Below are 26841 nucleotides of genomic sequence, written 5' to 3'. Positions count from 1 at the left end.
CACTCTTTCTCCAGTGTGATTCACCAGAATTTACCCACTACGGCTTACATATGAAGTTTTGGGATTTCATTTTTGCCTCCTAGTTCCTTTGGGGTTTGGGGTAGCATTTTTTTTACTTTTTTTTATGACTGCTTGCATTACAGATGTAATAACTCATTTATGATAAAGCTTAAAAAAAGGGGTGGGTCAAGTAGCAGTAGAATGTCCTTCATGTTTTTGTGAAAAAGACATTATTTGTTGTCACAGAGCTCTTCCCTTTTGTGGCTACTCTGTTCTTTTTTTTTTTTTTTCTTTTTTTCTTCCTTAGCAAAAATCTTAATGCTCTTTAAAAAGAATAAAGAGGAAATGGAAATGGTATTTTCATATTTTTGGGAAAAGAGAATACTATTAGATTGGTCCTCTTTTTTTTTTTCCAGAATTTCTAATAAGTTTTAATTTGAGATATGTTAAGGATTTGATGTGATTAAACATAACAGTTTTGCCGATGGTACCGTGATTATGCAATGTTTACAGGCATATTTGTGCCTTGAGAGCTTACAATTAATTATAGACCTGGACTGATAAGCGATGCTCTTGAGACTTGGATAGGAAATGGAGAAGGAGAACAGGGATTGTAACAATGTTAAGTATGCACTATATTCAGATTAAAATCTAGGAGTTGTTAGAACTTGCCTGAGTCACTACACCTTTTTAATTCTAACTTTTTGTCATCTAAACTTTACACTGCTGAGACTGATGGATGAGTATTATCAATGAGATATATCAAAACTGCTTTTCCAGCCAGTGCTTAGTAGAGAAGAAGAGGGTCTCTTGTGTATTGGGAGATGTTATGTTGGGCTTTCAGCATCCCGGTTCCCTTCTGGAACAGTCTGGGAGGGGTAGGGACAGCCAAAAAAATTAATGAATGCAAACTGAGGCACAAGAAGGGACTTATGACTCTTGCTCTTTTGATTTCTAAGGTTCAGAACTAATTAAAAATAAATAATTAAGAACTGTAAGCATCCTAGAAAACAATGTGTGTGTTTTTTTAATTTAGTCAGGGGCCTTGCTGACCAGTGCTATTTGGCTCAAAGGGAGTTCAGTTTGGCTGCATTGGTATGGCTCATAACATTGCTAGCATTTGAGTAGAGGTGTATTTTAGAAGCACATTGACAGTTAAGCTTGGTTAATATAATCAGAGGACCTGGTATCCACTGTGAAGCTTGCATTTCATGATTCAATATGGTTTTGTTTTTTTGTTTTTTTTTTAAATAATAGTCTGTGCCTGCATAACCTACAGAAGCAATGTTTAAAGGCTCGCTTACAATGTTAGACTATATAGTAGCTGTTTTGGATCAAAAGAATGTTACATGGCTCCTACCCACAAACATAGAAGGTATAGATTGTTCACCTGGTGCTTAGCAATTCTATTTTTTCTTTCTTCTTTTACTGCATCAAGTTAGTGAAGTCCATTAAACCTGTTCCTGAAATTATAATTTACCTTAAAATTAAGTGGATAGTAATAATCCAGTATGTCACTTCTCACTGAGCATCATTGTACATTTAATTCCCCTTCTAGTTTTGTTATACTGGATGAATGTTACTTAGAACACATTTCAGAAAATGAAAGACTTAACGCAAACAGACAAAAGGTGTTCCCAGTCAGTATAGTTCACCTTACCCTTTCAGAAAAATTATTTGGAAAAAAAATACACATGAGATAGTTTATGCAGAAATGAGTCTCCATAGTTAGGCTAGTGTATTAAAATTTGTCAACTAAGAGAAACCAACTGACAGTATTAGTATTAGCTAGGCAGTCATGATTCTGTGATTAGAGATGTCATGTCCTTATGGGAACATCCACTTGAATAATGATTTTGTTTTGTGCTTAAAAAGCATGGGAGGACCAAGAGAAAAAGGTGTAAAGGGGAAGACTGGTAATCTGCAAAATCTGAGAATGATTTGGCAGAGCACATCTTGTCAAAATATACTTCTTATATTCTTCTAAACAAATGACACAATACCTGATAGTGTTAGCCTTGTAATGGAATATTTTGGCAGGTCATTTGGTGTGGGAAAAGAACACTCTGAAGCTCCAGACACTTTGAGGAATTTTTGGCTTTCCAGAAGAGAAAGACACATATTTGGCAAGGCTTTAAATGTTCTTTGCATGAAACAGAACAGCCTATGTTGCCTGTGAGGCAGAACAGGGAAAATGTAGCAGCATGTTTGAACACTACCACATTTGCTTTGTCTGAATATAGGATGCTGTTTTAAAACATCAGAGCTTTATTACTAACTTTAACATTTCTGCAGTAATTGCACTATTAATATCTTGTGAATCTTACATGTTGTTTAAAAATGGGTTTTGCCATCTATACAAGAATTTTCAAATGGCAGTCCTTGCTGTAAACACCCTCCCCCTTAGTACAGGAATAGTTTTCTTTTTTCCTGTTCTAATCTCAATTACTTTCTTTCATTAAAGAAGAAGAATTAAACCCCTTTCATTTTCTAAGTGGCTGTTAGCTCAAGATTTACGTTTAGACTGGATGCTGTATAATAATAGGGAGAGTAGTGTTCTTTAGACTGAAAATTTTATCTTTATTTAGAAATAAAACTATCTTTGCTGCTTCTTCTCAGCAATTGACTTAAAGAATGGCTCTGGAGCAGTGTATCAAGGACCTGCAAGAAGTTCGGCTGATACCACCTTCACTCTCTCGGACGAGGATTTCATGGATGTGGTACAACAAAAGACCAACCCCCAAAAGGTAAAAATTTGTGCATCACAGACATACTCACTTGCATGGGGACACATTTGCCTTAAATTAAGCTCTGGTTCACGACTGTTTGCATTCCAAAATCCACGACACTGGATATTTTGACAGTGCAAACAAGAGTCAGATGAGATATAAGTGCATTGTTACCTTATACTTAATTAGTCAGAAGACATGATGGAGAATTTATGCCATCTTTATCATCTTGAAACAAAGATACCTCAAATGACATAAAGCCTGGCAATACGAAGTCAGTTGTTTGTTTGTTTCCTGGCACTTCACAATATAAGATTTGCAAGGTTAAGGTTTGTTGGTTTGATGATTCAGGCTGTTTTGACTGGTCCTGTTGCAGGAAGTTGGTATTTGTTGCAATATTCTGATTTACTGCTACTACTGCAGGAAAGAGAAATCTCAGACAATGCATACATGTAGATCCACTGAAACTAATCAAAATTCACCCAAACTAGGTAGATCTTTAAGGGAAAGAAAGATTTAAGAAAGGTACGTAATCTAGGTCTGCACTTCTGGCTTCTTGGAGTAATCAACTGCTTAAAACTACTAATTTTACTAATAAAAATTCCTTGTGTAAAAGTCAATTAAACTGTCACAAATTTAATATGTCAGCTTACAGATTAAAGCTTGAGCAAATGAAAACTTTAATTAAGCTCATCATATATCAAACAGTTCTTTTTCTTTCATCCAAAGCAGACATTGTTGGAGACTTTGACTGTAAAATAGGAGACTAGCGATGATGGCAAACGTTTGTTATAAGTACTACATACCACATGAGTAAAATCCTTTGTGACCCTCTGTATATAGCAGGCATAAAGCATAAACAAACAAGATGTTGACATGTAATCTTCAGAATGCTAAAGAACAGTGATTGCAATTCAGGAACATTATCTCTTCTTAGGCATTAGTATTTCCGTTGAGTTTCTGTGAAGTTTTTCATCTAAAGAAGCTCAAAGCTTCATCTATTAAGATTCTTTTCTGCTGGCTCTCTCTATTCCTTATTTGAATGTATTTCAAGTTAATGGAACTAAGCAAAAGCACGTTGTTTGAGAACTTTCAAAGAGATTTCAAATTGCAAAGCCACAGTGAAGCAAAACTAGTTTTAAAAAAATACTGAGCTAGATTGAAACAGGGTATACAGCTCTTTGAAGCAGGGACAATAAAAATGTAATATGCCAGCATTTCAGTGAAAATATTGGTTGATCTATGATTCTGCAAATGCGGCAAAATCTTGTTTAGTTCCTCTTTGTTGTAATATGCTATGTATAAAACCAGTGCATTTCTTTGGAATATGTGTGTACATATATTGTGCAAGTTCCTGTTTGGATTTGTTATGAATTGAGTGAGTAGCTGACCTTTTCATTAGGCCTTTAATTTTCATTAAATGGCCTTTTCATTCCATTTTCTCATTTCATACAGGGTTATATGGATATCTAGAGCATAGGGAGGGGAGGACTGGGAACTTTGTTTTTGTGCCCTGGTACGTTTTGCCATCAGCTTCTGTGAAGAAGTTTGTCTTATCCCAGGAGAAGTCCACTCTGCTATATGTAGAAAAGAAATGGAGGCCACTGAAGTTGCTTTGTATTTTTTTTTTTTTTTCCCCCCTGAGTGATAGACTTCGCTGTACCTGCACCCTAGATAGAAAACTGTGATTCCGGATGCTATTAAAATTGAACTTGGATGGTTTTCTGTTAATAACCTATAACCAATGGGCATTGCACACTGAAGGCTTTTTCCTGAGTGCTAAACAACCACACCTATCTTTGGCTTCTTGTTTGATTCTAGCAACTCTTTGGATTGTGGCAGGAACAGTTGAATACCCTTTTTTCCCACCCCCCTCCCCCTCTGCTTTTTGTAGGCATTCTTCTCTGGTAAACTAAAAGTGAAGGGGAACATCATGCTGAGCCAGAAATTGGAAACGATCCTGAAAGATTATGCCAAACTCTGAACTGCTTGATCATCTACCACAGCAGTGAAGAACTTCGGCAGATAGAAACTTCCAATTAGTTCACAATGAATGATTGAAACATTTGCAGGCTACTTAACATTAATGTATTGATTCATTATACTGCTAATATATAAGCTGCTTTAATTGCTGTAGACAGAAGGTTATGAAATGAATGTAACTGTTACTATTGTCCCTTTTTTGTTTCTCAGCAATGGTAGAGAATCATACTTTGCTCATTGCCCATGTTTATCTAAATAAAATGTATGTAGTTCTTACAAAGATGCATATATTTCTATATTAATTCTGAAGAAAATTAAACCAATACACCTCTTTGATATCTCCTTCTCTGTGTCTGTCAGTCTTCGTTTGTATTGCCTTAGATAGACTGTCTAATTTCTATGAATCTAGTTGGTATGTTATTAAAGTGAACATTTTTTTTTTTTTGTCTTAAGTTCTCATGATCCCATTAAAACAACTGGAAGATGGAGGTCAGTTCCATTTATTTACATCTTGTCATTATGTTTTTTTTTTCTGTACAGGAAAAAACTTTTGAACTTTAGCTCTGCCCACCTTATTTAGACAGTCATTTTTATACAAGTTACTCATGAATTACATGGAAAGTGGTAAGCATTAATTCTTTAGGGGAAGCTTCTTCATCTGAGAGGTATTACACTGCACCAAAGGCTGTCACTGTAGCCAAATTGTTTTTCATGTAGATTCATTCTCATGAAGGCCATCATCATGGCAGCAGGGAAAGATGTAAGAGTGAATTCCTCATTTTGTACCAATGGCCAGAATTGAGGTAGCAGCTGTGGCCATATATTTTCCTGAAGAAAGTATGCTCTTAATCACTGATTGCCACATGAACACCTGGAAATTTGATTTCACCAATGTGACCAACATTTTGTGTGCTCAGTGGTTTTTTTTTTTCCTTATTCTGACTTGTTCTATGTCTGCAGCAGTCATTGCTGTATATAAGTAGGATGTAGTCATTGCTTGTACTGCCCAGCTTCTATTTACTGAGCAACTTTGTGACAAATAGATAAAGGTGTCTTCTATTACTTTCTCTTAAGAAACTGTATCAGAAAGACAGATTGATTTCGGCTTTGTATGTTTATGCATACACATGCTACACCAGAAAGAATTAGTTTTCTACATATATCCTTCCTGTTTATAAATCTATATGTAATGCCATAAAAATAGGTGTATTAAGAAAAGGGAACTGTGAGGAACTAACTGTGAGTCTAGGAAAGCAATTATCAATAAATCCATTTAAGAATATGGTATTTACTGTTGGTCACAAGGTCTTGAAAATTCACAACAGGTGATTTTTTTTTTTCTCAGCCCCATAGGTTGTCTGAAACCTTAAAGCACTGCTCTGCAAGGAGGGAACAGACTGGGTTTTTTTCCTCCCCTTTGGAAGTGGAAAGCAAAAATATTCAGGCAAGGGAGGTTGGTATGTTTGAAACTGTTGTGATTTAACAGGTTGGAGTTCAGTCTACTGAAGAACCTCAGTTTACTAAGTGTGTTGGGTGAGGATGAAAGAATAACCCAAGAATCATATCAATTATAGGTACTCTTGTGCTGATTTATATCCTGCATGGTTTCAGTTGAACACAAAATCCACATGCTTCAGTTACATCCCCAATACTGGCCTTAAAAACACGGAAGATACACCCCAAAGTTACACTGATGTTTGACATATACATCCTAGATTTAGCCTGACTTCAGCTTTTTCCTGCACTATGACTTAGTCATAGGTGTTAATCTTGGGTGGAACAGATAGTCCTCCCTAATTTACTGCAAAAGGCTCTTCCTTTTGCTCTCCTTTCCCGGGCTAATTAAGCACACCTCTCAGTATTGTGGTAGGCTCTTTTCTAGGAGCACAATTCAGGTGTTTAATTCTTTCATCTGCTTTGTGGCCTGAATAGCCATTATTAATGATTTTGGCATGTTGGTTTCATCCCTACCCCAATGTATTTACTTTCAGAATATTCTAGTTAGCTCCCGCTAACTAGTAACTTAACCTGTTACTGTTGAAGGTAAGGTCACTTTGCTATGTTGAACATATACTTGAAGTGATATGGAGCTTTTGGGTTTTGTTTAATTCCTAGTATGTGAAAAACCTCCTGTTCATGGTTGCTAGCTTTTAAGAATAGTATCCTCAGAAGCAAGTAATAAAATCAAATATGTTTAGGAGAATCCATGCAAGGGAATGTTAGCTAGTTTGGTACGTGATTGTTTCAGTCTGAATAATTCTCAGCTGCTTTCATCTAGAATGGTGTCATTCTGTTTTGGGGGCTTATGTTTCAAACCTGTCCATACCTCTTTCATCTTAAGGGTTTTTGGGCACCTTTTTTGTCATCCAGCCACAACAGTATCAGTATAGTGTTACATCCATTTCCACAGAGGACCTAGAGACATGCAACAGCAACACACCACATTCTTTTTTTCAGGATAGCTGCTGCTTTGAATGTTTTTTCTTTGCTAGGGATAAGCGCCATTACCTTGGATTGCAAAGCCCCACTTGTTTGCCAAACATCTCAGATAGCTCCTTAGTGATATTGCTAAATTCTCTAGCAAATAAGGAGGCTTTTACAAGCATCTTAGCAGTAAAATTCTTAACGGTGCATATACTCTATTTAATGTGAAGGAGAGCAAGATTGTCTGCTGTTTATTGCCATGTGTGCTTTATGGCGTTTCGATTAATTCTGTATACAAGTAAATAAGGTGCTGTCTGGACATCAGTGTAAAGTCTGGACATCAGAGTTTGTAGCAGTTGGAGGTAAGTAAGAATTCAGCTGTTTGTCTTTCTGGAATAATTGAATTAGTGTTAAACCTGGCCATGTAAACTGGTGTGATTTTTAATCATGGTACAGTATTATTTTATTTCTCTTTTTGCTTCTCCTTACATTCATTACAGTCTTCCTGCTGGCTTGCAATTATGTCCATCCTCCAACAAGTAAATTGCAGTTCCACTGACGTATGTCCTCTTCAGTCATTTATGGTTCCTCTAAAGCAGGAGAGCAGTAATAATGGGTGGGGAAAGTTATATAAGCTTTCTGTCTATTCATATTGGCTTCAGAGAAGCCTGTGCTGCATGTTATGCTTTCTAGTCACTGGAATTGTTCTTAATTAGTTTATTTCAGAGGAGTTCAATACGCCTTCCAGCTGTCATCAATAATTACAGATAACAGCTCTTTAAATGTTGACAAGTGCATTCATGATCAGAGGATATTAAAACAAGTAAAATGGGGGAGGAGTGTAGGTATGAAAAGAGGTGAACTTGAGCAACTTCAGACAGAGAAACTTACATGCTATGTCTTCTAAGGCTTATTCCCACCTCCCTACAAGCACCACAGTCCTAAGGGTTATTTATATTCTAGTCTCTTGGGCTGTGCTACTTGTAAAAACCACTGTCCTTCATTGCTCAAAAGTCACCTTGATAAATCAAAATACTTTGTAAAATGGAAGAATTCAGTGGAATAAGAAATAAAGTATTCTAAACTGGATAAATAAACATTTTTAAAGAGTTTATTGTACTTCTTTTTTTTTTAAATAAGGCTCTTTAATAGAATGCAATATACCCTGACAGAGGTCAATGTCACTGAAATTATATCTTCTGTTACCCTCTACAAGCCATAGGGACAGAGCAGCATTCGGAGGATGATGACTTTGTCTTTACATAACATTGCCTCCCTCTAGCGTGAACAAAGATCTGTGTAAAGAAACGACATGTCTCCTTGCAGTGTTTTCTTTCTGATCATAATCTTTGAAAGGGCAAAGGGAGAAAGGAAATACTAATATCTCCCAATTCCTGCAATGTTTTTTTCTTCTACTTCAGTTGGTGCAGATATCTTTCTGCCCTCGTGAGAATGAGTTCTGCACAAGGATTCTTCAGTAGAAATTCCTTCCTTTAGGCCATTGGCTGTGTTTTCAGCAGCCTGAGCTAGACAGCATCAGACATCAGTAGATCTGAAGTCAATTAGGAAAAATATAGTAGACTATGAACGTGGTTGCATGTATATGACTTCATAGAATTCAAATGTGTCATCTGTCTAAAAACCAGTGCATTGACATGATAGGATCTTAGATCAGTGGATAGGCTGAGCTCTGTAAGAGGTGGATCTCTTTGTGTCTCTCACTGTCAAAGTTCCCATAGACTGCTAAATTAAATCAAATGTTCTAAGATCACTGTGTCTCAAAGCTAGAACCAAGCAAGGTACAATAATATGTAAAGTTGTCCAAATTATATTATGTAATGTCTATGCATCTTGCTAAGAGCCATGTTAGAACATTATTCCTCTTACATTTCCCTACACTACATATGCCTTTGATGATGATGAGTGCCTTTTTTCACTAGAATTAATACTATTTTAATCAAAAATGGGCATATCATAAGCTGAAACAATTGAGAATACCCAAATTTAAATAAATACCTGATTTATGTTAAGGTTAAACTTTTTAAAATCTCTAGTTATGGAAGCATATAATCTCGTACAATCTTAAAACATATTTAAAACTTTCAGCAAGTCACTGTACTGAATTAATCATCTTTTTAACCAATACTTCCTCTTTCCCCTTCCCTACCTATGCCCTCTCCCATTTTTCCAGTTCTTTTGTGAAGGCATGTCAGGAGGAGCGCAAGCATAGGTTAGTGTAGCAATGTCGGTAGTTTATGAAGACTTGGATATGGAATGGGAAAGAACAGTCTATTGTGGCACCTAGATTTTGTCTGGTCAGAGTCAGAACAGAAATGAAGCTGCCAGTAAAGCCTTGCAGTTGTGTTTCCAGGGCTTCTGTGAACTAAGTAAAAAAATGGAATAAGTAGATATAAGTTTGTGTTTGTGTTTCTAACCAAGTTTCTATCTGCAGCCCGCTCAAAAAAACAATGACAGTGAATTGCTGAGGTTTGATTGCATCCTCTAACTTTACCCCAAATTTTTCCTGTTTCTGTAGCATTAGGAAAAAAAAAAAAAAAAGAAAAGGATTAATTAATTTAAGGATGAATTAATTTCATACTAGAGTGTAAGAGTCTACAATCTGGTTAGTGTTTCCAATGTTATTAGGACAGCAGGTTCCCATAGAAAATAGAAATTGAATTGCTGCTTACATCAATCAACATGCCTAGGTTAAATCTCAAAGCACTATACAAGTATTTTGCTCTTACATTGCTTTTTTGTGTACTGTTCTTTATTTGTGCTAGTCTCTCCACTGAGGTAAAGTGCATGAGACTCATGAAGCTGCCCGACCTTTTCATGAAGCTGCCTGACCCTCCTGTTTTCTGCTCCCCTATGTCTGTTTCTTTTCTGGTCAAAACTGGTCTGTGCTCTGCACAGTTCAGCCTTCTGCTGTGTGAAGCTCGGCCTCATTTTTATGAACAATGGGTAATGCAATTCTGGGTATCTGCTGTAACCTTATCAGAGCTCATAATAGCTATGGTGCTGAGAGCATTGTAATCCTGTTAGAAAACAGATGATAAAAGGTAGCAGAGTTTCTGACTGAATGTAATACATGTGGGTTTTTAGGTGTTTCTTTTTTCATAAAGATAAAATGAGGCCACCTGAGGACTATATCAGGGAAAACATAACCTTCCTAGCTCAAAACGTATTTTAAATGAATTTGTGTTTATTTGGTTCTTCAGTGCTGTTTTTCACGTATGTGACCAAGCGCAGCAGGGATGTACAAAAGAAGAAGAAAAAAAGAACAAAAAAACCCTGTCTGTTATTTTTCATTTTCTGAGGAAAACAAAAATTTTAAATGAGGAACTATCTTCCTTGTGTGGTTCGTGACCCACATCACCGATTCAGTTGGGTTAAGCAAATGCCCAGAAGTCATATATCTGTGAGTCTGGTAATGGTCAACACTGACTAAGCTCCAGTTCGGCTTTAGGAAATTTCTTTTGATAGATGATCTTATTCACATCTGAAATAAAATAAAACATCTGATCACTTGCAGTCATTCGAAGTTAGCATGGTGTTTTGGGGGGTTTTGTTTTGTTTTCAAAAGAGGTCTTTATCTATGTGCCTTTTGCAACTTCAAGCTTGGTGATTAATTCCAGGCCACTTAACAAGTCTGCAATTTCAGTAGCTTTCGTGGTCAGCCTAAAAGCAGAGGCCAGTGTTGTTTATTATCAAAATACCTTATTTTGAAAGGAAATACTAATGTACAGTCAGAAGGGCATGCTTTTATTTAATTTTTCAGTATTCCAAAAGGAGTGGTGAAACCACTCTTCACAGGTTGAGTGCTCTGCTAAACAACTGCCTGCTTGATGATGTGAGATCATATGATGGCCTTTTGCTATTTCCTAGCAGGATTATGGTTAGCGAAGGAATATTTATGGCAGTTCCCGCAAGCATAGTGGCCAGGCCTACTAAGCTAGGCTTTGAGAGTCTGCAGCACACAGGTATTTGGAAAAACTTTCTAATGAAGATCAAGGAGACCTAAGAAAAATTAACTTTTTTTTTTTTTCCCCTCATAGAACAGAGCCACAGGTAGCTTTGGACTCAGAAGATTGTAATAAAATATATGTAAGTGTGTTTCAACTCTTTAGAGCTGTTTGCAAAGCTCTGCCAGTAAGTGTGCTGCCACGTGCTAGTTAGAAAGTAATTTTTTGTAAGTGCCTTCTCGATGTCAGAAGTCTTTAAGGACCTTTCGTGGTTACTGGGATTTTGTAGTTAGGGGAAAAATTACATAAAACATTTTTTTCTTGGGCTGATACAAATAGTATTTTAAGTAGACCAAAATGGAGTCATTAACCCATACCGAGCTGGGGAGAGCAGTACTCCCACACAGTTTGCTCTTGCCAAATCATTCCTCCTCAGAAGAGGCCAAAAATGAAAGCAGCAGTGGGGTTCTAGGTTTTGAAACACTGCTAGGTGGTAGGTGCAGAGTCTGTTCTTTACATATAAATTTAACCATCATGAAAACAGAGTCTGGCTGTAAACATCTTTACTGTTCTCTGTACTCCAAGAGTTTTAACATATATATTTGATGGAATGCTCTGTCACTCTGTTGCTAGGTGATTGACAGAAACAACAACCAAAAGGTGTGCTACATTACAGCTTTTTCACTTATTTTTAAGTAATTCCTGAAGGAACCAGGCTGTACTTTAATGGTGTAGTCACTGGTTTGATTGCCTTAGAGTTGTTTTACGAGGAGCAAATAAAAACAGACCACAAAAGATCATCATGACTCTTAATGAATTTGCACATGACTGATAATGGACTGAAGAAATGTTTGTCTTAAAACCAGTTGTGTGGTTCCTGGCCTCTTGGTCCGCTCCCCAAGAGGACTTCGCGCAGGCAGTACTTGCTGCAGGCATGCTTGGGAGCGGAGAGCCTGACTCCAGCCAGAGTGGAGTGTAACCCTGGATACTGAAATTACAGAGTTAATAAAAACATGGTTTTGGAATACATTGCCATTTCCCTCACAATATATCTCAACCAGTTCCTCAGTGATCTGCAGGTAGTAATTACTTGTGTCTCTCCCTCCCACCAGAGATAATGACTTCTCATGTTTGTTACTAGCACTTTATGCTCTGGTAGTGCCAGTCACCATTCTGTTTCAAGTGCTTTAATTATCGTGGTTGCATTAACTCAGAATAATTATTCATGTTCTGCATTTAGCTCGAAATTACTCCTGGTTTGTATGTGAAATAGCAAAATGTGCTGGGACATATTTCTGGCTTTTACTACAGATATTGGTTGACTAATGCAAAGTTTCTAGTAACCTTAGCTGCTAAATGCTGGTTAATTTCATATTTCGTTTTCTTTGTCCTTTTTCACAAGTAGTTGTCCTATGTTACATGCAACAAATAAGAAAATCTTATTTTTAAGGAAAAGTCATCTATGAATTTTAGCAATTCTAACTACATTTTGCAACAGACCTTAGCACATGCCTTTTATAAAAATTGAAAGCTCTCACTGAAAAAAAAAGGTGCTATCCGTACACTATGTCAACATAGTTGCTTCACTAGTCCCTTGTGTCCCTGACTGCGAATTGTGTTTTCAGACGTGCTGCATATGCATTCCAGCCTCCTTCATTTTACTGTCAGTAGCTGTGTCTTCCTGAAAGCAGCTTTGCTATGTTTCCTGCCTGTAATCAGTGATTTCAGCAGACATAGAAATTGTTCTGTTTGGTTTCTTCTTAATAATGGTAGTTTGAAACTTCTAATGCTTCTTGTTTGGATTTTTAGCATTTATGTGTTTTTTTACGGTTATTTTGGAGCAAGACAAATGTTGTATCAAGTAGCTGAAGTCACCATGGCAGTAGAAACTGCACTTTGAGAAACACCAATTTAAAACTTCTCAGTTGACAAATAAATCTGTAAGGTAATTCATATTTAGTGAAATTCTGCTGCTAGAAAGATGAGCATGGATGTTATGAGTAATTAATAAATTCAGTGCTATAAATAATGCTTGGTTTGCTCATCACAAACACTGTATCATCACTCTAACTCCAAGCAACAAGACACCTTTAAACAATCTATTATTTTTCTTTTTTGTGGTTGTGAAGGAATATGCAAATGCATACACAGTTTGAAATTTTGATTAGATTAACAAGCATTGTTATGTAGACTGGAATTAATTAAACACTACATTAACTTTGTGCACACCCTGCATCTTGAAACTGCTGATTCCTCCTTTGACACTTATAATATGAAGAAGTGGCATTCAAATATATATAAAGAGTCCTGATAATCTCAGATGGCGATCTCCAATTTAGGCTGCCAGTTAAAACCCATTCTGGTTCATCTGTTCAATGATCTGGGAGTTCCTCTGGGCCTATGAGGCAAGGGGAAGGAGCTGGCAGGAAGGAGGGTGTACTCTTCCAACAAATGAAGCTGGAATTTTGGTTGTTTCAGACACAGATTTATTGTCCATGGGAAATTAAGTGCCTCTGCTATGGTCCTACCACAGGTTTATGATGTATGGAAAGCAACAAATACATTGCTTAAACTTTCAAGATCCATGTGGTAAAAAACACCACAAAAGTACTCTAAGATGTAGATCTTTCAGATGAACATACATCTCAATGCTGCCTTGTGTGTAACGGCTTGTTTATATTTAAATGAAGATGGAAAATGCGTTGCTTGTCAAGAAATATTTATGTCTTGTGCAATTTGAATATCAATATTGTTTTCATGGTATTCTCTGTAGCTAGATAATGAAACAATGTTCTGACAAAACCAAAGTTGCAGGCACATTACTACCTGTCATTACCCACGAAAAACCTGTTATGTGAAGGTAATGTTCTGTAATCCAAAATGAGGCAAAGGCCAGAAACTGCAGGTAGCCTGTCTAATTAGCGCAGCAAGTGGTTAAGCACAGTAGGACTGGTCAGCAGTATAAATCATTTATATAGATGGAGTGTTTTAGCAATATTATTTAGCTACAAGGATAATTGAAGTTTTAAAGGGTCATCAAATCTTATGTTTCTCTGTGTACTCTATTATGAGCATAATTGCTTTCATTGATTGCTAGTACTTTTAAAAAGTAAGCGGAGTGATGCTAATCAATCAATCATTTGAGAGAACCAGAATAGGCTCTGATAGTAAGTTCCTTGAAAGTTTTTGTTTAATTGAAAATCCAGCCAGACAGGAAGGAGAATGAAATCATCAACAGTTCTGTAGAGTGCTTCTTACAGATTCATAGGTGAATATTAACTCCATTCTGGCAATACAGTCAGATGGAACACTTTCATTGGGAGGCTCAACCATCAGTATCTTTCTTCAGTACTTCTATATGTGATTATGGTAAATTTCATTTTCATTCATACACAGCAACAAAAATGTTTAAGAAGAGAAAAAAAAGTGGCAGATGCATAACTCTTAACTTGAAGCAATTAAACCACAATATTTGTTGTTTTTCTAGGCTAAAGTTACTACTGGATAAAACAGTTATTTGGCATCCTAAATTTTCTACAGTATTTGGTTTCAGAAGACCTTAAAAAGGAATGGTGTCTAGGTTTTTTTGGTGGATTTTTCTTTTAAAAGCTTTTGCATGGGGATTCTGGTTTTGATTTGGTACTGATATATTCCTTGGACAGTACTTGCTCAGTACTCATCTACCTGCTGGTATTGTTTGCATAGCCTCCATTTTTGTAACTTTTAAACTCATCAGAATAATGGAGATATTTGGCACACAGAAGCTACCTGACTTTCTCATGGACATGTAACAGATGACTAGAGCAGAGTCTTAAACCAAGTTTCCAAAGTCTTATTGTACTGTGCAAACAACTGGAAGTTCCTTTTCTCTTTCCATTTCCCATTTCCTCAGCAAAGCTGTAGTCTAAAGGTACCCAAACCAGAACTGTGTAAGAATTCCAGTCTTTTATAAGTCTGATGGTATGTAATAAATTCTATAAAAACTGGGTCTAGAACGTCTGAAAATATCAGGAATGCTTGGACTGGAATTTCTTTCTAATAACAAAAAAAATAGGTTTTGGTTCCAATGCTGTGTTTCTTCACTCATTATTCTGATCTTCTTTGTTGCATTAATAATGCTCTCTTAAATATTTAAAATATTTCCCCAATATGCTGATGGCAGTCCCCTGAATGTCTCTTTAAAGTCCTGCATAGACATCTGTCACAGAAGAAGTAATTTTAAAAAGAATCTGCAGCACCAGAATGAGTGAAATCTGAGGGAAGTGTTATAAATCATTAATAACGTGAATACATTAAGTATCCTCTAAGAGCTAAAATGGAAATTCCCTCATTAGGCATGAATGTAGTGTTTATTTAGCAAAGGCAAAGATGATAACTACGTTGTTGGAAAGACTAATTTGTTAACAATTCTAGAGTAATTTAAATGATAGATCAATTTGCAAAAATCTACATGTATTAGTCAAGATGACTGGTTTGTCTTGGTGCTAAAGAGCCCCAGGACTTCTTCCTGCTGCATGTGTAATTGTTGGATTCTCCTCTCTCAAGTGGTATTGTAGGTGCCATGCGCAGGTGATAATGACAAATTGTTCCCTTTTGTCAGTTTCTCACTGAAGCAGCCATCAATTATTATTTTCATTTTACAACTGAACCCAGAGTGTTAAAATGGTGCACTGAGATGTGCATGTTATGTAAATTTTACCTGGATCTTGGCAAGTCCCCCTGTGTATCAGCAGGAAATTCAACATTTTTTACTGTTCTCCAGATTTTAGTGAACAGTAGTAGTGCACTGCCACCATCTGCACTCACACGAGGCAAATAAAATTTAGATAAGCTGATTGAACTGGAGCTGGCACATTGCTGAGCTCAGAAGAATTCCCTTTTAGATCTTCGTAAAATTTGAGTAGCCTCAGCTTACATGCTTTGTGAGTCAGAGGGAAGATTTTCACTTTTATAGCATCTTTTATAAAGTCTGTGTCATTTCTGTCTTGTCTTCTTAGGCATCCAGTTTTGCCTACTTAAGATTCAGTGCTTGTATGAGAGAAATCTGCTGATAACCAGTCTATAATTTTATTGAACTAAATTGAGTGAGCTAGAAGCTGCATTGGGAATGAGTAAACTTGCCCTGAAAACAAACAAACATACAACCTTACACTTTTCCAAATATCCTCCATTAATAACAACATTCCTTTCTGTTGCAGAATTGTGAATGTCTTACTAAAGACATACTGTACCAAATCCCACAGTGTCTTAATCTCCAGAGCAGGACTGGGTATTCTCTTCCCTTTTATCTCCTAACTGGGAGAACTTGAGGTGTGGCCTTTTTATTCCTAGAGTGAACACTGCAAATCATGTATCTGGTGCTTTATTCTCAGGAAGCTATGCCAATAAGCTCTGGAGGTATCTTACCAACATTTAACACTGCCCTTTTGAGGTGATATTTATTCTTTCTGATAAGGGAGATAATGGTGCACTTTTTTGACTTGCTGAGGTGTTTCCAGAGCAAAATCTAGGTTGGTAATTCTCAGATTTATGAAGCTGCATGTAACCTTTTGAATAATTACTTTTCTTATTGATGTATCTTGATAGAAGATTTCTCTCATCATGATAAAAGCCAAGGATTAAGAATTATGTTGATGACTTTAAAGTCATTGAAAGTTCATGGCTTCCAAAGGTCAGTGGTGAGCCAGCACTTTAAATTAAGGAGAGAGAAATCCAAATTTGGATAAATTAGGAAACCCCAAAAGTAAACTAGATGAGGATATAATAATATGAGCTGTCGTGAGATGGTGTTTAGTTGCCAGGTGCAGCCACAACATATTGGTTCTATCTGTACAGTGCTATTCTTGTAACATGACAAATATTAATAACCCCTGACTCCAGTAACATCCATTTAATTGACTTATGTGTTGAGCAAATGGAAACAATCAAGTTAAAACTGTTGTGTGGCTTTGTGGTAACAATATCTGTGCTATTATCATCCTCTGCTTTGCTATAATCACATTTACTAAAGGTACTACATTTCCCATAGCTAACCATATCAGAGGATAGAGAAATGGTTACATTTTGCCATCTTTGCTTCAGAGTGATGTATAGAACATTACTGTTATGTTAACTGTTAAATTACTTGAATCATCATTGCTTGAAAGAAAAGGTGCTTATCTGAAGGAGTAAGAAACCATGAAATTTATATGCTGTGTTTTAATGCCTTTCCCTTTCATATTTGAAATACTTCCATTAGGGAATTGTATTTTTCATCTGAAGTATTACTGAACCTGCACCCTGGCTGGTCATGATGAACATTTCTCTACCGAACAAGGTTAGACATGTGACTGTGTGTCACGGACTGAGTGGTGTGATTAAAATATACCTGTCCAAGCTCCTAACAACTAAGGGAAAATCTTCTGCTTTTGGTTTTGGAGAATGAATATGATTCATCACTGCTGCGAAAATCCAAGCAGCCATGAAGAAGACCTTAAAGTCTTTAGATGATAGGCATATTTTTATTGCAGTATTATGCATGCTTTTCTATTCTGTCATTTCAAAACTTTTGTGTAATAGATCTATATTCAATGCAGGAATTTTTTAAAACATTAGGTCATATAAAATGATGATCTTTATGAATGAATCATTTCCAAATGCAAAGAGATATTTCCAGTGTCTCTGCACTACTTTTTGGTGAAAAATTTGGAAGACATTAGAAATATTTTTTTGACATATTGATCTGGATTATGAATCAATTTTTTTAGTGGCTCTTTTTCAGCATTTTATGAATGTGTTTGCATTCTTTATATGAACAAAATCATAGACTCATAGAATCATTTAGGCTGGAAAAGACCTTTAAGATCATCAAGTCCAACTGCAAACCTAACATTGACAAATCCACTGCTAAACTATGTCCCTAAGTGCCACATCTACACATCTTATAAACGCCTCCAGGGATGGTGACTCAACCACTGCCCTGGGCAGCCTGTTCCAGTGCTTGACAACCCTTTTGGTGAAGATATTTTTCCTAATATCCAATCTAAAGCTCCCCTGGTGCAATTTGGGGCCATTTCCTCTCATCCTATCACTTGTTACTTGGGAGAAGAGACCAGCACCCGCCTCACTACAACCCCCTTTCAGGTAGTTGTAGAGAGCGATAAGGTCTCCCCTCAGCCTCCTCTTCTCCAGACTAAACAACCCCAGCTCCCTCAGCCACTCCTCATAACACTTGTGCTCCAGGCCCCTCACCAACTTGGTTGCCCTTCTCTGGACACGCTCCAGCACCTCAATGTCTTTCCTGGAGTGAGGGGCCCAAAACTGAACACAGCACTCGAGGTGCAGCCTCACCAGTGCCGAATACAGGGGGACGATCACCTCCCTGCTCCTGCTGGCCACACTATTTCTGATACAAGCATATGGGCCTATTAATCTTCTACTGAGTGTGTTAAAATTAATTAGTGTTTTTAAATGCTATTACAAGTCAGAAGTTCCCAAGTTTGTAAGCCCACAAAGTAAGTCTCTCTCTCATTAGTAACATTTCTTTCCTTGTTATTGTATTTTCTGGATGTGGAAAAGTGTAACTGAAATCAGTTCAGAGTTGATTTTTAAAAAAATGTTTCTTACACACATCCATATGATCTCAACATTGAAGTGAAGTTCTGTGAATTGACTGAGAGGCAAAATAACACCTCAGTGTTAGCCTAGTGCATAGTGACAGCTATGCGGCAATGAAGTCTGATATCCAATAGCAATTGCTAACAATTTGTGGTGCTCTTTATTTTCAAGGCACTCATTTCAGGATCTGGCACAAATGTCTTGAGTTTCAGGATTATTGGTCAACTTGGCACTGTACATACAGAATTTATTTGTGCCTACTCTCTTTTGCTTACCTGGCACTCTCCTCCATCTCTGCCTTTCCTGCAAGTCTCAACATGGTAACTGGGTATGTACAACTAGTGTTCTGAATAGCTTTCATGTGTCGACTACTCTGGTTATTTAGTCTAAATCTGAAGATGCATCTGCTCTGCCTGTAAAATGCATTTCTCTCTCATGCTGATTTTTGCAGTCACGCCACACTGCCAGGGAATTTGGTTGTTGATATTTACTTCAAAGATGACTCGGATGACAAAGATGAATTGTTTCAGGCTTGCTTAACTCACTAGATAGGAGGAAGCTGTGGCATTAGAGTTAAGAAATGTGTAGGAAACCTCTTTGAAATTTTAATGCTATTTCATACTGGGAGGGAGCCTTAGTAAGATCAGTGTTGGCTGCCCCAGACCTCCTTATGTCTTTTAGTATCTTTCATTCAGAGCAACCTCTTCTTCTATGTTTTCTGTTTGAACTGCTAGGCTTGTGGGAAGACCAGATTCAGTTTCAGTGGGTGAAGCTCTGCAGTCGTTCCTGCAGCCGCAGAGCTGCCTAGCAGAGGGACTTCCAGGGACTTCAGAGCAGTGCATGGGGGGTGGTGGGAAGCAGAGCTCAGAGTGGGCCATGCAGCTCATGCTGAGCTCTGTACTTCTGCAAGCACTGCAACAGCTTGGTTAAAGCTTACCTGGTGTCTTTTCGCTGAACTGCGGTTGCTTTACTGGCTTTGGTGGAGGCTTCTGAAAACACGACGAAGTTTTCTGTGTGGAGATGATGAGATTTACATGCATTAGCTGTGTGGTTTGGCTCTGCTCTGCTGCTTGACTATGGAAACTGCAGTTTCATCCATTCAGCATTAATATGGGTCTCAGATACTACCCATTTATCTGTGAACTACTTGCTACTCAGAGGACGGAATGGTCAGCATGTCATCTGACAGTCAGGGATTTGTTCAGAGACCTGGAAATGGGAAGAACAGGTTGTTTTTCATGATGCTAATTTTGTTTTTTGTTACAACTTTTTAACTGTCCAATTTTGTTATTAATGATTTCCTTGACATTAACCATTAAGGAGGAAGCCTTTGGTAAGACCATTTTACTGGGTGAAATTCCCTACCTGCATTCTGCTGACCAGATGAATGTAAAGGTCTCTTTCAGTCTTCTGATCTTTAAACAATGGAGATGAAAATATTGCTTCTTAAAGAGCAGTAGGTGCAAAACATTCCAGCAGCACTGCTGCTGAGGTAAGTCATACAAACCTAGAGCAGTGTCAAGAAGACAAGTGGTTAACTATGGCATCATACTCTGGGAGATGTTGAAGTAACTGTCAAAACATTTGGGGCAAGCCCAACAGACATAATGACTAGATCAGCATTAGTCACAAAGTGAACATTTCCCCTTGAATATTACTCAGATTAATGTCGTTTGGTGGCAAGTATGTTGGCAATTTGTTTCCTCTAAATCAAAGAAGTAAAGCACATTGAGTTCAATGTAATTGTAGGTTGGCGGTACTTAACAATAACAAATAGCACATATTACTGTTGCTTTGTTGTAAACCTAGACAATGTCTTTTGATTTAGAAACAGTTAGTAATATTTCATACAGCAGTGGCAATAATACACAGCATATTTTCCAGTTGTTAATTGATATGCATTATCAGTGAACTGAGCTATACCATACTTGCTCAGAGAGCCAAAGAGCAAACTGGCAGTCTACGTAGCATCTTAATTTGTCTTAATTTGTGGGCAGACTGCTGGCCTGAGAGTGAAAACTGCTCAAAAATCTCAGCCCCTTCCATCTTAGTGAAGCAGAGTAGATCTCTGGCAGCTGCAGCTAATGCCACCCCATCTGCTTGTCAGGACTGCCAGCTCCTCTCTGCTTGCTTTTACTGGATCTGGTTGCTACCTATGTCTGTGTGATCCCACCTTATTTCCAGGTTAGTCCAGCTAAACCTCACGACTAGTACAAGGTGTGGTTATAGTATTAGGTCTTTTCCATGTGCCTCCAGTTGCTTTTGGTCTCAGGCTTGTGTTGCAGAGATATCTGAACGTCCCTGCATATAGCAACATCTACCCATGCCCAGGAACTGTGTGTAACCCAACATAACTCAAAATGAATGAAATTAATGGCATTTCCTGTTGAGTGTTGGAATTTTTGATACAATTGTTTGCTTTCTGTCCTCCGAACTGGTTTTCTCCAAAAATGTCTCTGTTTATTCGGGACAGGATGTGTGGATACCTTAGAGCATTTGCTCCCAAGGTCAAATGAACATAAAAATTGTTTAGAATAATTAATGAAAATTCAAGTCTTGTGAATTAGGTGCATTTACTTGAGTAGTCCTGGGCAACTGTTTACCTCATGAAATTAAGTATAGCATTATGTAGCAGTTCTGTCAATGGTATATGTAGAACAATAGAAATAGTTTCTGAGAAAGTGAGAAGAATTAAGTCATTTATCCAGTATATTGGACTGAGTTAAAATTAAATCCATTTGTGCAGGGCTTTTAATTTATTAAATATCTATCCTGTGCCTACCACAATAAGCTTGTTCTTTTTGACAATGTAAGTTTTAAACAGCAGTTAAACACAGGTTCTTCATTAAAAAGGGTCTGTAAAAGCATTTAGATTGATACAGACATTTTGTTGCTCTGGCTGTCAAAAATACTTAAGAATTACCCGGACTATGGTAATTGTTTACAAAGCAAAAGCACGTGTTAAGCAATTGAAGGTTTCAAAACACTTTAAAAAGGAATTTGGCATGACATGTAGGATAAACTAGTATTTAAGTGATACTAGGTAACATGAATTGCTCAACAACTTAAATGCTTGGGAAAAAAATTCAGCTGGGATCCTTTATGCTTCTTAAAAGTTTGGTTCTTACAATGGGATAGGCAGTTTTTATAATTGTGGTTTTCTCTAGTTTTGTTTTTGTTTTTTTTTTTTTAAAAAGTGAGTAGTACCTCAGTAGCCAATAACATATGATGTGAAAGACCCAGTGTCTAGTGACAGGAAAAACATGCAGGTACTCTAACCCATTAGTGGAGGAAAGTCTGTCTACAGCCTACATGGCCTGTGTTTCACTCTATTCACAGCAGAGAGGTGGTGGTGCTAGTTCAGTTCTATGCCAAATCTTGCTCAATTTGTCCAGCCAAGAGTGAAGCAGATGTTTCAGCCTGGAGGAAGGATCTGAGTGCAGAGCCAGATACCAGATGCTTTCCTCATCCACCACTTTACCTTTTCTGGTATTTGGAATAACTCATACAAGGCTCAGATAATGTAGCTTCTGCAAAAGCTTGGTGTTAAATACCTTTCTCTGAACACTCTTAAGCGGTTACAGAGGCTGTAGAAGTCATTCTGCAGTGGATGATAGCCAGGCCAGCTGCTACATTCACTGCTGTTTCCAGTTGCACAGCTGTTGCCAGTGAAATCCTTTCTTATTTTTGCTGTGTTTTCGCTACTCACCCTCTAAATACTTGTGCATGGTTAGGGTTGATCTTTTATACAAATACAGTCATCCTGAGGCCCTCTCTTACCTGGGAGCGTTGGAACATGCAGTTATCCTTTCCTTTGCAAGACAACCCAGGCAACAGAAGGTAAGAGGGGCTATTTCACCATCCCTGGCATACAGTCACAGCCAGCAGTCCTCTGCTTTGCTTGTCTCTAAACTCAGCATCAGACAACCATATGGCAGAAAAGGAGTTGGATGTAATAAACCATTAACTAAATATTAGCCAATGAGATGCTGCTGCTGTAAAAAGGTGATTAGGCACCTGGGATGGGTAAGCAGGACTGTTAGGCAATGAACGGCTATCTTACCTTGACTCTTGTAAGGCCTCAGAAGGGGTGGTGTGTAGGCTTGTGCTGGTTGTAGGATTACTGTGGTAGCTGTGACATAAAATTTGTTAATACCTCATTCCACCCAGAATGGACAGTATTTTATTGAAAAGCTTAACAAAGTGATTATATATCAAACAATATTTGCAGCAGGGGCATTAGTGATAAAATACTGCTTTGAGGGAAAAAAGGTATTGGTAGAGGTTACTTTTAATATTGACACATTGCCTGAAGGCCAATAGCAATAGGTACATTTGGAGGCAAGGTATTTTTTCTTGTACAGGTTGTTTTTTTTAAACCTCTATGTTCTCCTTCTTCTTCATGTCTTCTGCTTTTCTCTCTTGCCTGAACCATTTTTTCCCTCAATTTTTTCTTACTCCCTCCAGCCTTGACAGTGCTATGATGTTGTTCCATGTATACATCTGTTGAAATGCTAGCAGGTTTATTTTTCTGAACACACCTGGTTACTAGTTGTGAGGGAATAAGCACTATTAGTACTTACCTAAGCAGTGCACTGTTAAGGTCCATAATCATATTTCATATTTTTTTCCTTCTGTCACCCCTGCAAAAAGTCCCTGCAAATGTTTTATTGGGTGTGCTTAAGGAAGATGATGACACAGAATAATATCTGCACTTTCTGTTAAAATATTCTGCTTTCAATGATATGTCTGTGACAGCACAAAATATCAGCACAGAAAACTTTCTTTTAATATAGGCCCAGCTATAGATTTCCAAGGATAAATCTGTGTTCCTTTACAACCATTGCAGAAGTGTATGGAGGACCCTATTAGGCTCTTTCAGGGTTTGTTTTTTTTTTTCCTCATGCTTTAGTTATTCCTGAGAGATTACATAAAAGGAGATTTTTCTTATCTACAGTAAAATGTAAATGTAATCAATTCTGTTTGAACAGTCTTTTAAGTTAGCTTTCTTCTGAACCCTGGGCAAGTCCAGTTCTTGCAGCACAATACTGTTCTCCCTGCTCATCTGAAAAATATGCAAGGTAACTGGGCTGTTACTGTGAATATTATTTCTTTTGGAGAGGAGAGAACACAGATGAAAACAGAACATGTGAAACAACACAGATCATCTACTCTTAAATCTGTCTTCAAGCAGAAGCAAGAAGCAAGTCCCTCTGGATTTCTCTTGGTGCAAGGGCAAGAGAGAAACTGATAATCTGAGACACAGTCATTGAAGAAGGTGGTTCCCAAGCAAAGACAGACTCAACATTTCGATGTGGCAGAGCGGGAAAATGCTTCCTGGACATAGGGTAGTTTGAATGGCACATGCAGCGCCTGCTGTAACAGGACATTCGGCCAAAAAGCAGCAAGTGTGTGTCTATTCCTTGGGTTACTTTCTGCCATCTTAAAGAAGCTGTTTGTTTGCTGAAGGCAAAGACAAGGGTTATTTTGTGGGATGAGAGAGACTGTTTCACACCTTACATGCCCTCAGGGTACTGATTACAGGTCACAGCCACCCCATGCCGGAAGGGTGACTGGCTGGGTCTGTACCTCTGTGTGCAGGTGTGCACATCTGGATCGCACGGGTGGCCTGAGTTAAACTGTATTCCACTTGCATACTGTGTGTATTGTGTTTCTGTTACACAAATAAATAATTCTGTCACCTTGAAAGAGCGGTGAGTTAGATTCGTTTCCTTGATTATCTCTGCAGTAGAAAAGTAGACAGCCAGAACACCCCAATTCCATCAATTTTACAGCATCTCAACATGTCTGAGTTACTAGTCACTGTTTTAACTCCCTTGCAGGATGTATATACTGTCTTCTGAGTTTTCAAACTCACAGGCATGTAATGTTTCTATCTCTACAGCAGCATCATTATTCTTACCCCGTTTAGCTGAAACTTTGCATTTACTTGGACTCATGCCAGGTGAGAAGCTCATTATCGCTAGCCATCACTGCAGTACTTCCTGGCAAAACCTTTGAATTCTTCTAGCTTCCTTGGCCATCGACAGCACTGGCAGTCACCACTCCTCAGGAACTTTTGACTTCCATAACCCCTTCATTAATCAGTTATTTTCCTCCTTATTCCATATCCATTATTTTTCCTAGGCAGTATTCTTTTGGTTTATGATTAATGTGAAAGCTCTGGCTTAGCTGAAAACAATAGTGAGAGAGAAGGAGAGCATGACTCCAAAACCTGCTGTGTCACAAGCACAGCGTTTAATTTGGCTTTGTTTCCTTACTAATTATCTCTTCAATGGTGGATCTCAGAACTTTTTGTTACATTTCATTCTTCCTTGTTACCATAGTTTACAGCCTGAAGTAGGTGACAGGATGACTGCCTTCTCTGTACAAAGTTTTATCTTTTTTAAAGCTGTTATATTTGATTTTAAAAAAATCAATATGTGTGTTCTGACTTGAAGCTGTACTCATAATTGGGAATTGGGTTAAAACTATCAAGCTGTTGATATGAAAAATTACTGTCTCCTGGTTAGAGGTGAACCAAAATGTTTCCTTTAACAGTATTTTAAAAAATATAAATGGCTGTGGTAAAACTTCCTGAAAGCAGAAATGAGTAATCTTGATCATATCTGTTTTCTCCCTCCTCGGCAATCTTTGGAAAGCTGCATTAGACCAAGATTTTTGTCTTCAGAAGACAGGAAATAATATTAATAAAAAATAATGGCAACAGGAGCAGCACACTTCCTAGACTGTATGTTGCCTGTTCCATAAATGTCTGACTTTCTAGATGGCTGGCAAACAGCCTGTGATGTCTTCCAGGTCAGTTAATAGCAACCTCCTCCATTGTCACTCTGCAATGTCATTCAGCATTTCAGACCCAATATTGTTCTTTTTTAATCTGGTATCATGCAAGAGATCTTGTTTTGATAAGGTGTGGTAAATCCACTCACAGGTATTTAGTAGTCTATTTGAAGACACTACCGTATTTGTTTTCTCACATTCCAGAGGGCAATATAGTCCTGTGTCTTACATTGCTCTCAACATCTGTTTCAAATATTTTTGGGCATAGTCCTTTCTATTTTTATGGTAACTTGTAACAATTAGCATCTCCTGCATGGATGCTTTTATGCCAGTAAACTAACGGATAATATGCCTATATAAGACTATGCCAGCTGCTGTTAAAAGCTGCAGCTTGGGGTATGAGAGGTTTTTCCAAAGCTGTTGTCTGACCTTGATCTGTGATCATAGCTGAAGTGTTTAACCTCCCTGAACCTCATGACCCTTCAGTCATTCAGCACTGAGAAATGTTTTGTAGCACTGAAACATTTTCCTGTAATCCTCCAGATTTAATATATTTATTTTTTCCTTTCAATTAAAGGAATATTGATCAACAGCATTTATTTACCAACAGGACAGGCTCATCTAGATTCTTGGAGATTTACAAATGCTGTAATCATTTGCATTTCTAGGGTATTCAATGTTGTCATGGACCCCTATAAATAATGCCTTTCTTAATTTATCCATTTTTACTTGAGAAACCTCACTGAAGCCTCTCAACAGTGAAAAAGTATTTTCCATAGTGCTCTAGATCCCATTTGTGTTGAAAGTAAAGGATAATCCTGCCAGCAGAAACTCCAAGTATTTCATGGAGGTGATAAGAAGCACCTTTCTTTTTAAGATGAAGAAACTGAGTGACAGAAAAACAGCAGGGAGACCAGCCACAGGAGGACAGTCCACATTGTCTTGATATACCTGTATCGCTTCAAGCCATTGCTTCTAATGTTGACATAGTCTTTTTTAGAGACCACCACAGGGACAAACAACATCTGTCCTGACTTCTCCTTGCTGCAATTTAGAGGCACCATTTCATTTCCCCTCTATCAGGGACTTTTTGAAGTGTTCTTCTGTAAGGGGTCAGTGATTTCATTTATATTTGTTTGGTTAAATTTCTTTTCTAGGTAATTTGAAATTATAGAAGCTGCTTGTGTTTATTGCAATTGGAGCTGAATCTTTTTTAAAGATTTTTTTTACCATACATACAATTTCAATAATGTTGCTTTGGTCAATAAAACCTCAAAACAATTCTTTAAAATAATAAACTTTTTTATCTGTGAAACATTTTGATATTTTAATTTGAAAGTTTT

At 37.5% G+C, this 26841-nt stretch overlaps 1 protein-coding gene and 1 long non-coding RNA gene across 2 annotated transcripts in view; one reads left to right on the top strand and one right to left on the bottom strand.

The window, feature by feature from the left end:
* The window catches only part of HSD17B4 (hydroxysteroid 17-beta dehydrogenase 4), a 67001-nt gene extending 61947 nt beyond the window's left edge, over positions 1–5054 (top strand). Inside the window, exons 23-24 of the mRNA XM_069775695.1 lie at positions 2620–2747; positions 4624–5054. Coding sequence (XP_069631796.1) covers positions 2620–2747; positions 4624–4713 — 218 coding nt within the window. The 3' untranslated portion in view covers positions 4714–5054. The remainder of the gene's footprint in view (positions 1–2619; positions 2748–4623) is intronic.
* LOC138683670 (uncharacterized) overlaps positions 1–26841 on the bottom strand; it is a 497441-nt gene that overhangs the window by 13573 nt on the left and 457027 nt on the right. The window lies entirely within an intron of this gene.

Source organism: Haliaeetus albicilla, chromosome Z (genome assembly GCF_947461875.1).
Source record: "Haliaeetus albicilla chromosome Z, bHalAlb1.1, whole genome shotgun sequence".
NCBI lineage: Eukaryota > Metazoa > Chordata > Aves > Accipitriformes > Accipitridae > Haliaeetus > Haliaeetus albicilla.
This window is presented reverse-complemented; position numbering and strand designations above follow the sequence as displayed.